Raw genomic sequence first — 14,003 nt, forward strand, 5'->3', positions numbered from 1 at the left:
TAATTGAATTGTTTGCTGTAAATAGTCCAGTTTGGTGAGCTTTCTGTTCGTACTTTAGTGCCATCTAACGGTGATATAGTGCTTAGCCATAAATGTACACAAAACAAAGATCATTTGAAAATGGAAGGCCAAGATTTATGTATAGGAATAGTGTCGCTGTCCCATGAATAAATAGGATTGGTTATTAATAAATCTACAATAGTAAATGTAATTTGTTATTTCAGCAACGTGTGTCAAAGTGGTCACCCTAAATTGGCATTAATCAATATTTAAGATTGAGCTATCAATTTCAAAAAGGTTGGTTCTTGATCGATTTATTGAATGATTCATTGGTTGATGAATTTCATGTTTCATATCATGATTTATATAGACGTACAGTAGCCTAAAATGACCAAAACATCTTCAAATAAAATGAATTATTACAGGCATAAAATGTATTCAATTAAATATGAAATCAGTGCAGGAAAGGCATCCCAATAGACGACATCTTAACGGGCTTCTTGAAAGGCAATGAGAGACGATGGCTGCTCTCCAACCAAGTGCACCCGCCAACTCACTTACGCTGCCGGCAAAATGGGCCAACTTGTCCAACACTTTGATGGCACACAAGTGGAGCGCAGCAGGATGCCGTCATCTGACTGGACCTGGCTGGACTGCACAGATCTGCTAATTAGTCTAATGTGGCGGACAAAAGCGTCAACAAAGAGACAAAAAGGGAAAGAATTCTACTGAGAGATCAGCTTGTATGGAAACAGAACCAGAATCAGATCATTGGTGAATTAGATTTTTTTTCTTTAGAGAAAAGTCTTGCGTGTTTCATAAAAAATGTGAACAAATAAAAAATATATATTAGTACATGTTGGTATTTTACAGAAAACGTTTTGAATTTTTTTTTTTTAAATAACTTTTAATTTACGTGAAAAAGTAGCACATTTTCCAGACTACGTGCTTATTTGTTTTTCTTTTAATACTATTTAAAAGTATTTGAGGGAAAAAAATGGTTAGACAAACGTTAATTTGAACAAAAAATTGCATTATTTTGTTACCATTTTTAAAACATTTTTAAAATTATAAAGTTGTAGATGTTCTTTGATGTAGTGTATTCTGGCCTAATTGATGAGAAAATCCCAATTGATGAGAAAAGAGGCGGTTTCATGCAAAGAGTTTATTTGCGAATGGGACTGCAGTATCATACAACAGTAGCACAATCATAATGACTCTATGGATTCTCCTGCTATACGTATAGATACACAGATCAAAGGCATGTTGAAAGAAAACAATGAATGACTTTTCTTCCGCTTTTTTTTAATTTAATTTAATCTAAAAATAGCTTTTAAATACTTGGCATAGTCTCGTAAATTAACCTACGAAACAGACACACGTTTTGCCCGTCGTCGCTTTTATTCTAAATTTTTTTTTGTTTGTTTTTTTTAAATTATTTCAACTGCCGAGAGAGTACCAAATGCAAATATAGTTTACGAAAAAAAGCTTCTTTTTTTTTTTGCCCCCTTGTCCCTCTCACTTGCACTCCATGCAAGGAAGAAAAAAAGATGTAGAAAAAAGCACTTAAATTTCTTATGAAAATAGAAAATATTACAAGTGTGCATAATCACTGCTCACGTTGCACATCAACCTGTCATAGAAAAAAAAAAAAAAAGTCCAACGAGACTCTTTTATTATATTGACGTTCAAGAGTTGGCGCTCACATGCCAATCGCAAGGGCTGTTTCTGGATGATCGGGGCTAGTTTGCGTACCTTTAGAAAAAAAACACGCGCAAAAAAAAACGCAAACTATGCTCGTTCTGCTACAGGAGGGCTCATCGCTGACAAGTAAAACTGCTAAATGACCTGTGACTAAAGTGTTGCGTAGACTTGGAGAATATATTTGGCTGCAAAGTGATGCGATGTTATAATTACAAAGGAATATTTGGGCCACACTAATAAAGGCTAGAAAAAATTGCAAGAAAAAAAACAAAACGGTATACATTGAAAACAATGCTAAAATGTTTTATATTTTTAAGAAAATTTTCATATATTTGCAGGAAAACCTTGCTTATTTTCAACAGAAAATGAAAATATTTTCAAGAAAAGAAGGCAGCCATCTTTTGTTTGTCTCCTTTTGATTCTTTTTTTTAAAGCGGTTAAATATTTTTGGGTAAAACAAAAGTTGCAATCTTGCGAGAAACAAAACAGTATACGTTCAGATACAAATGGGCAATTTCAAGAAGCGTCAAGTTTAAAACAAAACGAATTTTTCAAAAAAAAATTCCTTTTGTTCTCAAATAATTATGACTTCAATCTAAAAAAAAAGTGCTTTTCTATGTGGCCCTAATACTTCTTTGTATGTTTTAGTAAGGCGACATCAAAATTTACAAGAAATGCTGAGACACAACTGCTAAAATGCTACAAGTGTAAAAAGGCTACATAACAATTATGTTACTTCATGACAAATAATTCGCACACATCCGTTGTTGATTTGTTACAATGCAATGCTGGAGGATAATGCAAAAACACACACACAACTTCTCAAAGACATTTTTACTACGACTGCTATATTTTGCAAACTTTTTTTTCCATTATTGTCTATTTAAAAAGTCTTATCTAAAAACCCTGTATGTATTGAAAAATTCCAAGATATTTTTTAGCATCTGCGTTTTAGCTGCAGCATTGCATTGTAGCGTTAAAGTACAACTAACAAAGAATTACGATTCTCTCCTGGAAATGATTTGTGAATGCTGAGAGCAGAGCAGCAATAATGATATTAAAAGTGATTTTAAAACATTTTTTATGAGCAAAACAACCCAAGTGACTTGATGTTGTGTTTTGGGAGACACGTACTTGTATTTTAATGGACTCCGACGTTACGCACATTAGCATTGCGGTGTATGCTAGCCTCTGAAAACCATCCATGTTTTGTTTTTTTCATGGGATCAACAACAGAAGAGCCGGCCGGGCGGGCGAGTGTAAGCTGGAAGACGAGACGACAACGCGACGCACGAAACACGGCGCAGACGACGCGACAAACGCCACAAATAAACTTTTCCATTGGCACGCTCTAGAAAATTAGGAACGCTCTTCGTATGATTATTATAATCTACACACACACACGTGGTGAAATAAAACTTTATGGTGAAAATACAAAATACCTCTTAAAATATTTAAAATATACTTTATATATATTTATTTTTTGTACATTATGCAAACAGATTAAAAAGCCGATGATCGTAAAAATAAATACTCAGTGAAATGCATGATGATGCAATGCTTAACGAATGTATTAGACCACCACCAAATTAACGGCAACTGAGCCAGTTAACCTTTGCAACGTGAAATTTAATCATATGTCCTGAGTGGACCCACACAAAATGTCTCAGGCCACCATGTCTGAAAAGTCTGTAATTTTGGTTTAAAATGGCTATTGTAGGGTCATTTCAGTTGGGCAATAGTGCCCAGAAACCCAGCCCCCAAAAACAAATTCCCTTAGCTACATAAAATCTAATAGCAATGTCTATCGTTTAGACCCGCAAAAATCTCTCAAGAAGCCATGTCGGAAAATACTCAGAATGTCGGCCATTTTGTTTAGAAGCAACCCATGGCATTTCCAGGGTTCCTTCAAAACAAATTTCATCTACTGATTTTGTCTTGCTACCAAATTTGAATCTCTCTCTATATATATCTATCTTTACTAGACAGAAATGCCAAAATTGCTAAGAATTGAGTCTTCATAATTGACTGTAGGCAGAGACTGCAAGCCAAGTTTAATGACTTGTGATGAAACAGAAAAATCCAAAACTCTCATCCAATAGGTGGCGGTGGTCAAATAAACATGTCGAGCACTGTACATACATAGAGCTATATGATGACCTAAAGCAGCAGCCCAAATACCCTGACACCATGTCCCTGTAGTATGATCACAAGACGACGCTTCCGACAGCTCCACGACACCGCTCAGCTTATTTGTACAATATTGCTCTATCTCGCCTCTTTTTAAAAAAAATGTGTTCTGTTCTATTTGTTTCTCATTGTTGTGATAGAGTTGCTGTCAATTTTTATTGCTTCCTGAAAGTACCTGCGCGGCGGGAGCTGCACTATCCGGTCAGACGTCACCTGAAAGCAAAGCAACCGGCGCGCTATGGACTGAGCGAGCGATCGTGTCGATTAGCTTAGCAACTGGAGGGTAGAGGGTCGAAGGAGGGGACAATGTCGCCGAGTTAAAGAAAGGCCGAACCATGTCGGGAAATCAAAAACAGTTCTCGAGCCAAACACAGTCGCGATGAGTGGTGCCACCACCGTAGCAGTCGCGACTTTATTTTGGTACAGCAAATAATAACAAAACCCTCAAATTAACGCTTACATTCATAATGCGCAGATTCTCGAGTGTATTCGTATGCATGGATGAGTTGCATAATGTCTGCCAATGAGAAAAGCATCGGGAGAAGACTGGGGCGTGGACGAAGGAAGGCGCTCGTTTTGGGTAGGTAGGGTTGGGTCGAGGTGGGGTGGGGCGGGGTACCTCCCTTTTGGCAGTGGAACAGCACTCTTAGAAGTCAAGCCGAGGGTGAGGGTGTTTACACAATGCTCTCGTCGGACAAGAAGGCCATTTCAGTGTCAAGAGATGAAGATGAAGGCATTCTAAGTTAGGCAGCCAGTTCACAGTGTTGTGTGGAGCGCTAAAACCTCGAGATGGGGAAACGATGGACGCCGTCTTTTTCCATACCATCGCTGCCGTCTTCAGCTGTCACAGCGTTCTGCCACGTAAAAAGAGGAGTCATTACTCCATCGGACTCCCTGAACATCTAACCATCCTGGTACAAATTGTTTCCATTTTTGATGGTCACAGGTGAGCACAAACCACACAATATTTACACATACGTATCTTACCTGAAAGTAGACTTGTCACCATGCTTTGCAGTTTTGTCCAAGACCTGCAGCGATCCAGCAGCAGGGTCATCCAGGGAGTCCTTGGCCTCTCCGTTTCCCTCCCCAGAGTCAGTGCTCCTGATGCTGAGGCGTCTCATGCGATACATCACGTCCACCTCCCGTATCTTGCCCGACGGGCGTTCCGCGGCCCCTTGGCCAGGAGAAATGGCTAGCTTATTCTGGAGAACTTCAAATTGATCAGATAGGACAACGCCCCGCCGTTCCCCTTCCAAGCTGAGAGACAGCCTCCGGTCCAGCTTTGGCACGACTGAAAGTGGCAGTCTCTCTGGGGGGAACTCTGGCAACCCGGTGTGATCTCGCCCTGGATGGGTCCAAAGTACAAGTCTATGTTCTGCGAGAGCAATTGTCTTCCTGTCTTGCTCCTGCTTGTCATCCGATACTGCGTCGGTTTCTCTTTCTCGCCCTGGTCCAGGATCAACTTCAACAGATCGGTCCGTTTCCCCCTCAGTGACTTCTTTCTGCGCTGACTCCATCAACTCAGTTTTACTCCCTTTCTCTGAGTCTGATGGCTCATCTGTGGGACCATCTACTCTTTCCTCAACCTCTCCCAAATTGTCTTGTGTTGAAGAATCTTTTTTTCTTGTATGAGTGTTTACATCTAACCCTGTCTTGTTGAGACTCGAGTTCTGAAGTTCCTGATCCCTTGCATTTTCAGACGGACTTTCAACTGCAATACGCTGCGGCGGACTTCCATTTGGATTTACTGAGCTATCCGAGCTGTTCTCCTCATGGAGAGGAGGCAGCGGACCCTGTCTCAACTGGTTCTCCAGCTCCCTTTTGCAAATAGGGCATTCCTCCTCCAAATCAAGATCTTGAGGAACTGCCGGGTCATTAGGATCGTTGGGATCCCGAGAGTGACGCAAAGTCTGGCATATGTCTTCATAGTCAGGAGGACTTGTAAGTGTGGAGGCATCCTGCATGGGCTGTCGGTCCGCCCATGGCACCTCCGCCGCAGCACTGTTGGTGGTGGGACTGAAGTCGCAAAGCGGCGTCTCGATGGGTTCATCCGGCAGGTCCAGTTTCACAGTCCTGCCATCATTGCTACGTCGACGCGGAAGATGAGGAACAACCCTGTATTCTCGAAAGCCCGACTCCCGAGGGGGCACAGGAAGTTCTTCCCTAAGCTGTTTGCTGAATGTGACGGACTTGGTGGCGGGCCTGGAGAAGGCGCTCTTGACTTCCCTGTACTCCGGATCAACAGACCAGCTGACTGCACTTCGCCTAAGGCTGCTGGGTTTGTTGAGAGGCTGGGACGTCAGCCGGATCTTGATACGCTCAGGGATTTCAACTGACCCATCTGGAACTTTATTGCTGGCAGCACCGAGCTCTAAGATGTCTTTGTAGGCCTCGTTGAGGTCCTCGATGCATTTGTCAACACTTGGCTGTTTGTTGCTCTGTTTCTGTGGCGGCTGCTGCTGCTGTTGCTGCTGTTGCTGTTCCTGGACTTCTTTTTGGATTGCCTCCAGTTCTTTGACAGCATCCCACGGTCGCTGACTGACAATCGGTTTCAGCAAGAACTCGGGAACCTTGAACACCTCCTGCCCGCTGCTCGCCGCTGGTTTGCTCTCCACATTTCCTGAGGATGGCACTGCTGGCTGCTGAGCTGTGCTCTTGTTCAGCTGGTTGGAGAAAGTGGTGGTCAGGGAGAAGGCGCTGTTACTTGAAAGTTTTAGGCTCTTCACTCCCTTGATAGGGAACGTGAAGGCAGTGCCCGCCGCACCGACACCATCTGCAGGGGCCTCAGGAGCAGCAGGGATAGGCTCTTCTTGTGCTTCCTTGTTTTCAGAGCCAGGTTTTTCGACCTCTGGGGTAGTTTGCGTCTCCTGGTCGCGGTACTGGTTTGCGGGCCAAGATCCGGACAACTTCAGCTCCTTGTAATGGTTTATTTTAGGGGGTCTACAAGGCAATTTTTTGAACATTTTACTGCTGGCTCGGCTGCTCGTCTTGCTGCTCGCTATGCTACCAGTCAATGCTTGCAGCTCTGCCTCAGCTGAAGATGTGCTTTGGAGACTTTGGTTTGTTAAATGCCCCGTTTTGTTTTCACTGGGACTGTCTGCTGGGTCTGGTGACTTCTCATTATTGTTGTTCTGATCACGGATTGTACCAGTGAGCTGCGGGGTGACCGGCACTGAAACCAAACAAAAAATGGTTTCACTGAGTCTCTTTTTGAGATTCTTGGACTTGTCTTTCTCTGGTGGTTCGGGCTGTTCGACTTTCTTTACTTCCGGCACAGTTTCAGGGACAACCTGGTCAGTTGGCTTGCATGGGGGTGGTGGTGGCTTGCCCAGAATAGATGAGGGGAAAAACTGACTACGATTTTGTTCAGGACCTACACTGTCACTTTTTTTGTTCAATCCCCTGCTGCCCCATCGAGTGCTGCTGTCATTTTCAGTAAGAGTGGTCTTGCGACCAGCATTGAGAGATTGTCCCTGTTGGGGAGGAAAGGCACTATCACAGGTAGATTGTCCTAAATTTTTAGCAGATGGATTCTCTTTGTTGATGTTCCGGATCTTGTCTGAGTCAGTGAGAGAATTTCCACCTGAGATTTGATTCGCTCTCGTGTCTTCAGCTGTTACCTGACGAGCTTGACTCGGTTGCTCTTTGTTCCCCGAGGTTATCTGTTTTCGGTAGGACGCCCCGCGATCTCCATATTGTTCTAGCCACGAATCACCCGTGTGCCTTGTTAGCCACCTCCCGGGGTCTGAGCTGGGTTGCAGGGAGTCTGACCTCCACCGCAAGTTTAACATTTCATTACGATTGATTGACACAGCTCTTGGGGGTGGGGCTCTTTTATAAGACGGGGGCGGGATGTAGCCCGGGGGCTCCATTCCAGAGAGCGAGTGTTGTGCAAAATAGTCATGTCGCAGCTCCCCTCCCCTCGAATAAAAGATAGGCCTGTCTTTTAGCTTGAGACCCTGGTCTATAGCGAGCATTTCCGCGCTACCCCTAATTTGCTGGTGAATCTCATATGACGGCGGCTTTAAAGGCCTGCTGAACCTGGGCTTTGGTAAAAGTGCAACATGGCTGCTTGGCCCGCCATTCCTGCCCCATCGGTCCCTGCCAATAGCACCGCTATAGATATAGCGACTATAGGGCCCGGAGAAAAGAGTGCTGCTTAGCCTTTGCGGTCTGTCTGGTAGGCTCGGCCTGGACGGAATAAGCTCTCTGCTGTTTGCTCCATCAGGTGACAAAACTCTTGGGAGGGACTGAGACTTGGCTTTTGTTCTCGGGTGAAAAAAACCTTCAGGTGTCCTCAGGCGATACTGCTCCAAAGCCCACCGTTCGCCGTCCCCATCTGACAACTCCCTGCCCAGGCCCACGGCAGGCCTCCAATCCTCAGTACCGAGGCTCTGACACTTCCGCTCTCCCGTCACCCTCAGCTGACCGGGTGTATCTTGGTCCCGCAGCCAGGAGATTTCCTCCCACAGCTGCTGCGCTTGCCTCTCTGCCCTGAGTTCCTCGGCCGCTATGAGGGCCTGTGGTCTCCATGCCCCCGCAGAGGCCCTCAGCTCCCTGCCATCAGCATAGTCCAGGAGAATGCTAAAGTCTTGGCCTCGCCTCCGCCAGTACGAAATATCCCTCTCATCGTGGCTGAGCGGCTCGGAGTACGTCAAACTCGGGACATCGTAGAAACTGCAAAAAATAGATCAAATCGCTTTTAGTAGGATGAATCAATGATACAGGGTTTGAAAGTCATACCGTGAACCATTTATAGGTTGTCTTGCATGTTGGTCATCACTGTCCAATGTGTTAGGCAACATACTGGATTGGGGGCGGGGGGGGACGGGGTCGAAGTTGAGCCAAGAATTTGCCGACGTATGACGTACAGCATTATCAGATGCCTAATAGACATGGAACGTTGCCAGCCATGACCAGCGTAAGAAGTTAAAGACTCAATGCCCATGCCACTTTGTGTTGACAGCAATTGTTGCTGTCACATATCGAATTAGTTAGACGCAGCAGCAGGGCTGTGCTCAAGAGACACCGAGTTTTTGCATCAGAGATGTAACAGAAGCTCTGGTATTTGTTCAGCTTTCACACATAAGCTAGTGAAATGAGGGAAAAGGCTGGTCCAAACTTGCTGCTATTCTGTTTCAAACAGCCTTCATCATGCCTCTATTATGTTCCCCTAAACATGCGAAATCCATGGGTCACCTTCAACCCTCTCCCCGTCTTTGTTTCACCTTGGAAAATGGGAATTTCAAATATGTACTTAATCACTGATTGGTCACAACAGAATTGTTATTGGAATATTCTTTCCTCGTCATCAAGTTAAAATAATCATCAGATAAATCAACTTGTCAGTGAGCCAATATGCTAACATGTGACTGATAGCGTTCCACCACACATTGATCTGCTTTACATGCAGACAAACTATACGACATGCATGTGTGTGTGTGTGTGTGTGTGTGTGTGTGTGTGTCCAATGGCTTTTCCACTAAAGTGCTGAAGTCAGCCATTACTCCAGAGTCCCTTAAAGACACAAATTGTGATGTTTGTGCAATATGATCTGCATTTTTAATTGTGCTGACTTATGCTTAAAGGGCTTTTGTCAGAACTAAAAAAGCGTCAGTAGTGCAAGTCTGAATAAAACATATACATTTGAATACTTTGTAATTATTGCATTCATACAATGGGATCATTAGCATAATATACTTTTTTTGGGGGGATTATTTCTGGGATTAAAATGAGCAAGTATACCCAGGTATCTATTAAAACCAATTCAACATGTGTAAAAATGAGCACAACAAATGAATGAACACGTTGTGTGTGACCTGAGCTGTGAGTGTGTGAGTCACTAGCAGCATATGCTAGTGTATAGCTGAGGGGGGAGCCGCGCACACTTGCCCAGCAACATGCTGACATCACAGAGCACGTGCTGGATGGGATTCGGTGTGCCAGTGTTTACAGTGGAGTGACTCTGCGCTGTGTCTTGATGCAAGTTCAATCCCCCCCTTCATTCCCACTCCGGTGCCGTTTTCATCTGTCACGGCGCGCACACAAATGCATCAAGCTCTCGTCGGAAGGCCGTCTTGACAAATGTCAGCCGTGCCGCTGCAGGAAAGAGGGTGCGGTGGGAGTTTGGAGTTGGGGGGGGACCTGCAGTGCAGCTTTTGCATGGTGACCGGAAGAATGTAAAACAAATGGGGAGAAGCACTCACCCGCTGTCTGTAGCCAGAGAATCACCCAAGGGCTGAGCGTCACCTAGGATACTGATGAAGGCCTCCTTCCTCCTCCTGTCGCCCTCACTGTCCACGTAACCCTTGAGGGGCCCCGGCCTGCTGCCGTACAAGCCGCCGCCGGCCGCCGAGGCCCCGCCACGCTCCGCCTCGTAGCCGTTGAGCGCTGTCGCCACCGCCGCCCGGCCCGCCCGGTTGTCAAGCAGGAGCTCACGCTGGCAGTCTGTGGGCCGCTTGTCGTAAGTGGCTGATGGCGGGCCGCTCCTGGGCAGCTTGTAGCCGTGCGAGATGAGCAGGTCCTCCACGCTGTACATGGTGGAGGGCAAAGGTGGGGGTTTGCCTTATGCGCTGTGCTGCACAGCAGAAGCCATCACTTTGAGAAAGGCAACGCCAAAAGAAAAAGAAAAAGGGTTAACAGCAGTTTTCCAACAGTTCACATGACCTATGTTGCAACACACCCAATCCACATGGTCAGATAATTAGCAAGGTCTGCCTGCAGAAGATTGATAACAATCCTGATCATTTGAACCGATATCCTTTTTTGACCGTACAATTGAATGGATTGCTTCCTTGGAAGAGGTCATCACACTTGATTAAAGTTTCTCAAAAAGCCTGATTGGATTTATACAATTTAGATCAATCATTACTTGAGACATTCATAAAATCCTCTTTATATTTTCCCCTAACTTGACATTTTATATCCAGAGTATGAATATTGACGTCTTTTCTTCTGACTTTCACGTCAATGATGAGTAATGATGTGATAAAAATGACAAATTGATACAAGCTCCATCAAGGTGACCTTAACATTTGTTTTGTGAGGTTACATTTTGGAAAAACTGTTCACTCGGCACTAAAATGATTCTTTACATGTACAAACTACGGGAAAGAAAAAAAAAAAGCATTAGACTCAAGTTACCGTGTTTCCTGTTTCAAGTCATTATTACAGCTTTGAGGCACCACCGCTGGCACCACTTGTTGATTTCAGTTTGGTGTCTTTTTTGTTTATGCTAAAACACTCGATGAATCGATTTTGAGCTTCAATTTACAGTGGTATGTTTCGAATAGTCGGCTGGTTGATTGGAATGCTATTTCACGCTTTTTTAACAAAGATCTCAAGTTGCGATGCAATACGTAATGCAGCACGATATAGTGGAATGGAAGGCGATATGCTACCACGCGGTGTAGTACTTTAGTCAATGATACGCTACGATATGGTAGGTTCCAATATAAAGTGCTGCGATACAATACATAATGCTATGACACCATAATATTGTAAAATAATAATAATATGATGAAGTCCTTTCCCTCAAAAAAAATATTTGTAGAAAATGATTCAGTACAGTATTATATTGAGTACAAAACGATATGATGCACTTCATTAAGGGGCATTTCCATAAGTGTATGCAACATATGATAGGACATGGTATGATCCAATTATATGATATTTTGCAATATGGTATAATCCAACAATATGATGTTTTACAATACGATGCAGTACAATTTGTATATGATCTGGCATGGGATACAATGCTATATGATACACTACGACAGGGGTGTCAAAGTCATTTTTGTCGCGGGCCACATCGTAGTCAAAGTTTCCCTCGAAGGGCTATTATGACTGTCAACCCAAATAAATAAACGCCTCATATCATATACAGTATAAGCTATAAAACAAACAATTGTTTTTTCAAATCATACTAGTGGAAACTTTTCAAATATTTTAAAAAGATGATTTTTAAAAGTTAAGACAATTTGCAATTTTAGTATGACTTAAATTTAATGCACAATTTGTCTTCGGGGGCCACAGAAAATGATATGGTGGGCCATATCTGGCCCCCGGGCCTTGAGTTTGACACTTGTGCACTACGATATGGGTCACTACGACATGCTACGCTACAAAGCAATAATTTGATGTGATTATGATCAGATACATCACATTGTGATAAAAAAAAAAGTAAATATGACTTATTCTTGGAACTGAGGAGCAATGAATACACCACCACTTCACTTTTTATGAAGTATATGATTCGTTCCTGGAACTGAGGGGCAGCAAATGCACCATCAGTCAACTGACACAAGGTCATGACTTCAAAGCCCCTCGAATTTGCATAGCAACAATCACAGTAGCTGTTTGCAATCATAGGATATCATTTTTTTTTTAAAACACATCTGCAAATTTAAGGTGTATATGTTAACATTTACAACTATCAAACAAAGTTGTTCATGCAGGAGGTCACAATAAGTTCACTTCTAACGTGCGTGATTTTACAGCCCACAAGTTCCAAATAATAGGCCACAAACGAATCACAAGATGGAGAGTGTACCTGGATCTTTACCTGAAAACACACGCATGAACATATAACCATGGACTCACGCTATCATTTGATGAATACCTCCTCATCATCCTGCCATGAATGAATCATGCAGGTAAAAGACGTATCATAACACACAGCCATCCATAATACATGTTTGATGTGAACCACGCCTGCGTGGCTGCATGCCCTACCATGCCATGCTATACGTATGCTACTATGCTATGCTGTGCTATGCTATGCTATGGGAGGGGGGCACTGCAATATGGCAACATCTTGAGCCCGATCATCATACCTGCCTGGAGACAGCTGCATGCACCTGCACTTCGACTTGCACATGCAGCCATGCTGCGACCCAACCCTGCCCGTGCACGGGAGTGGGATTGGGGGGGAAAACAACAACACCCAAAATAATAATAAGAAGCTAGATTTATAAGAATAAAAACGTGCAAGTTGCAGATGCGCTACACTGGGAGTGTTTACCGACGCGCACACGCGCTCACACGCACACATGCATGCATAGCAACCCCTCCCTAGAAACCATGCAGCCGGTGACGGGCTGCACACTGCTCAGGAAAAACGCGCATAAGAGAGGAAAAAGAATGTCTTTTTTTTTGGTCGAAACATACCTGGCGAGATGCGTGCTTGCGTGCGTGCGTGGCCGCTCGCTGCGGTTCGGCTTGCTCACAGAGCACGGAGCCCGAGCCGAGCATGCCGATTGGTAGGCGGGGAGGACGCGCCGGTTGCTGGCTGCCTCGGACTGCATGGGCTCCCCGAGACACACGCAGGGAGGGAGGAGGCATGGCATGGAATGGAATGGATTGGGGGGGGGGGGGGCGCTCCTCTTCGCACAAATGATTTCCTTCTATAGAAGATCAACTTTCTAACCGCAAAGGTATTGATAGGGTACAAGCACCCAGCAATTGTCATTAAAGATCATCAGTTGTGCTACAGAAAATGATCTTGGTGCTAAAATTATTATGTACGTATTCACTGCAAAAAAACAAAATCTTTGTTCATCTATCTATAGCAGTGGCATATGCTGCAGAATAATTAAATGCCCATGCACTAGAATTGAAGTACTATTAATCCACCTGTTGCCAACCAAGTTTAGTCAAACAGGCCAAAATTTCACATTGAGTAAGTTAAATTGTGGTTAAATTGAGAGTTTTTGGATCTACGATTGTGCTTCCGTGAGATATTTGGAATGTAAAATATGTGTCTTGCCCCCTTGTAAAGTTTTAAAAGCATTGTTGTAACTTCTCAGATTTTGAGTGTGTTTGTGTGTGTTTCATTTTTCTTAAATGATTTTTTTTTTAAATGAACTTTCTTTTAACGACGCCGATTCAAAATCTGTTATCCAGCACATCAAGTTTTCATTGTCATAATAATAATAATATGGCTTGTGATGTAAGATGTCAGGAAAAGCATGCTAGAACATCTGAACTTTATTTGGGAGTAATCAAAGGCACTGTGCTGTATCCAAGTTAATATCAGTTTGAATGAGATTGGTTATTTCCGAACACAGCTACATGCTCACGTATAAGAGGGTGTACACACTTGTGCA

The 14,003-nt window shown here is 43.7% G+C and overlaps 1 protein-coding gene across 1 annotated transcript; it reads right to left on the reverse strand.

Annotated features, from left to right (window-relative positions):
- Positions 1 to 4,738: 4,738 nt before the first annotated feature.
- Positions 4,739 to 10,435, reverse strand: LOC133165828 (junctional cadherin 5-associated protein). The gene is made up of 3 exons (XM_061295723.1): positions 10,104 to 10,435; positions 4,882 to 8,574; positions 4,739 to 4,748 (listed from the first exon to the last, which is right to left on the reverse strand). Exons 1-3 carry the CDS (start codon positions 10,433 to 10,435, stop codon positions 4,739 to 4,741), a joined length of 4,035 nt encoding a protein of 1,344 aa, XP_061151707.1.
- Positions 10,436 to 14,003: the final 3,568 nt, after the last annotated feature.

Source organism: Syngnathus typhle, linkage group LG13 (genome assembly GCF_033458585.1).
Source record: "Syngnathus typhle isolate RoL2023-S1 ecotype Sweden linkage group LG13, RoL_Styp_1.0, whole genome shotgun sequence".
NCBI lineage: Eukaryota > Metazoa > Chordata > Actinopteri > Syngnathiformes > Syngnathidae > Syngnathus > Syngnathus typhle.

Coding starts and splice junctions, on each gene's coding strand:
- LOC133165828 (XM_061295723.1), bottom strand. CDS start 10,435: ATGTACAGCGTGGAGGACCTGCTCATCTCGCACGGCTACAAGCTGCCC. Junction 8,575..10,103: donor TCTCTGGCTACAGACAGCGG/GTGAGTGCTTCT, acceptor TATTTTTTGCAG/TTTCTACGATGTCCCGAGTT.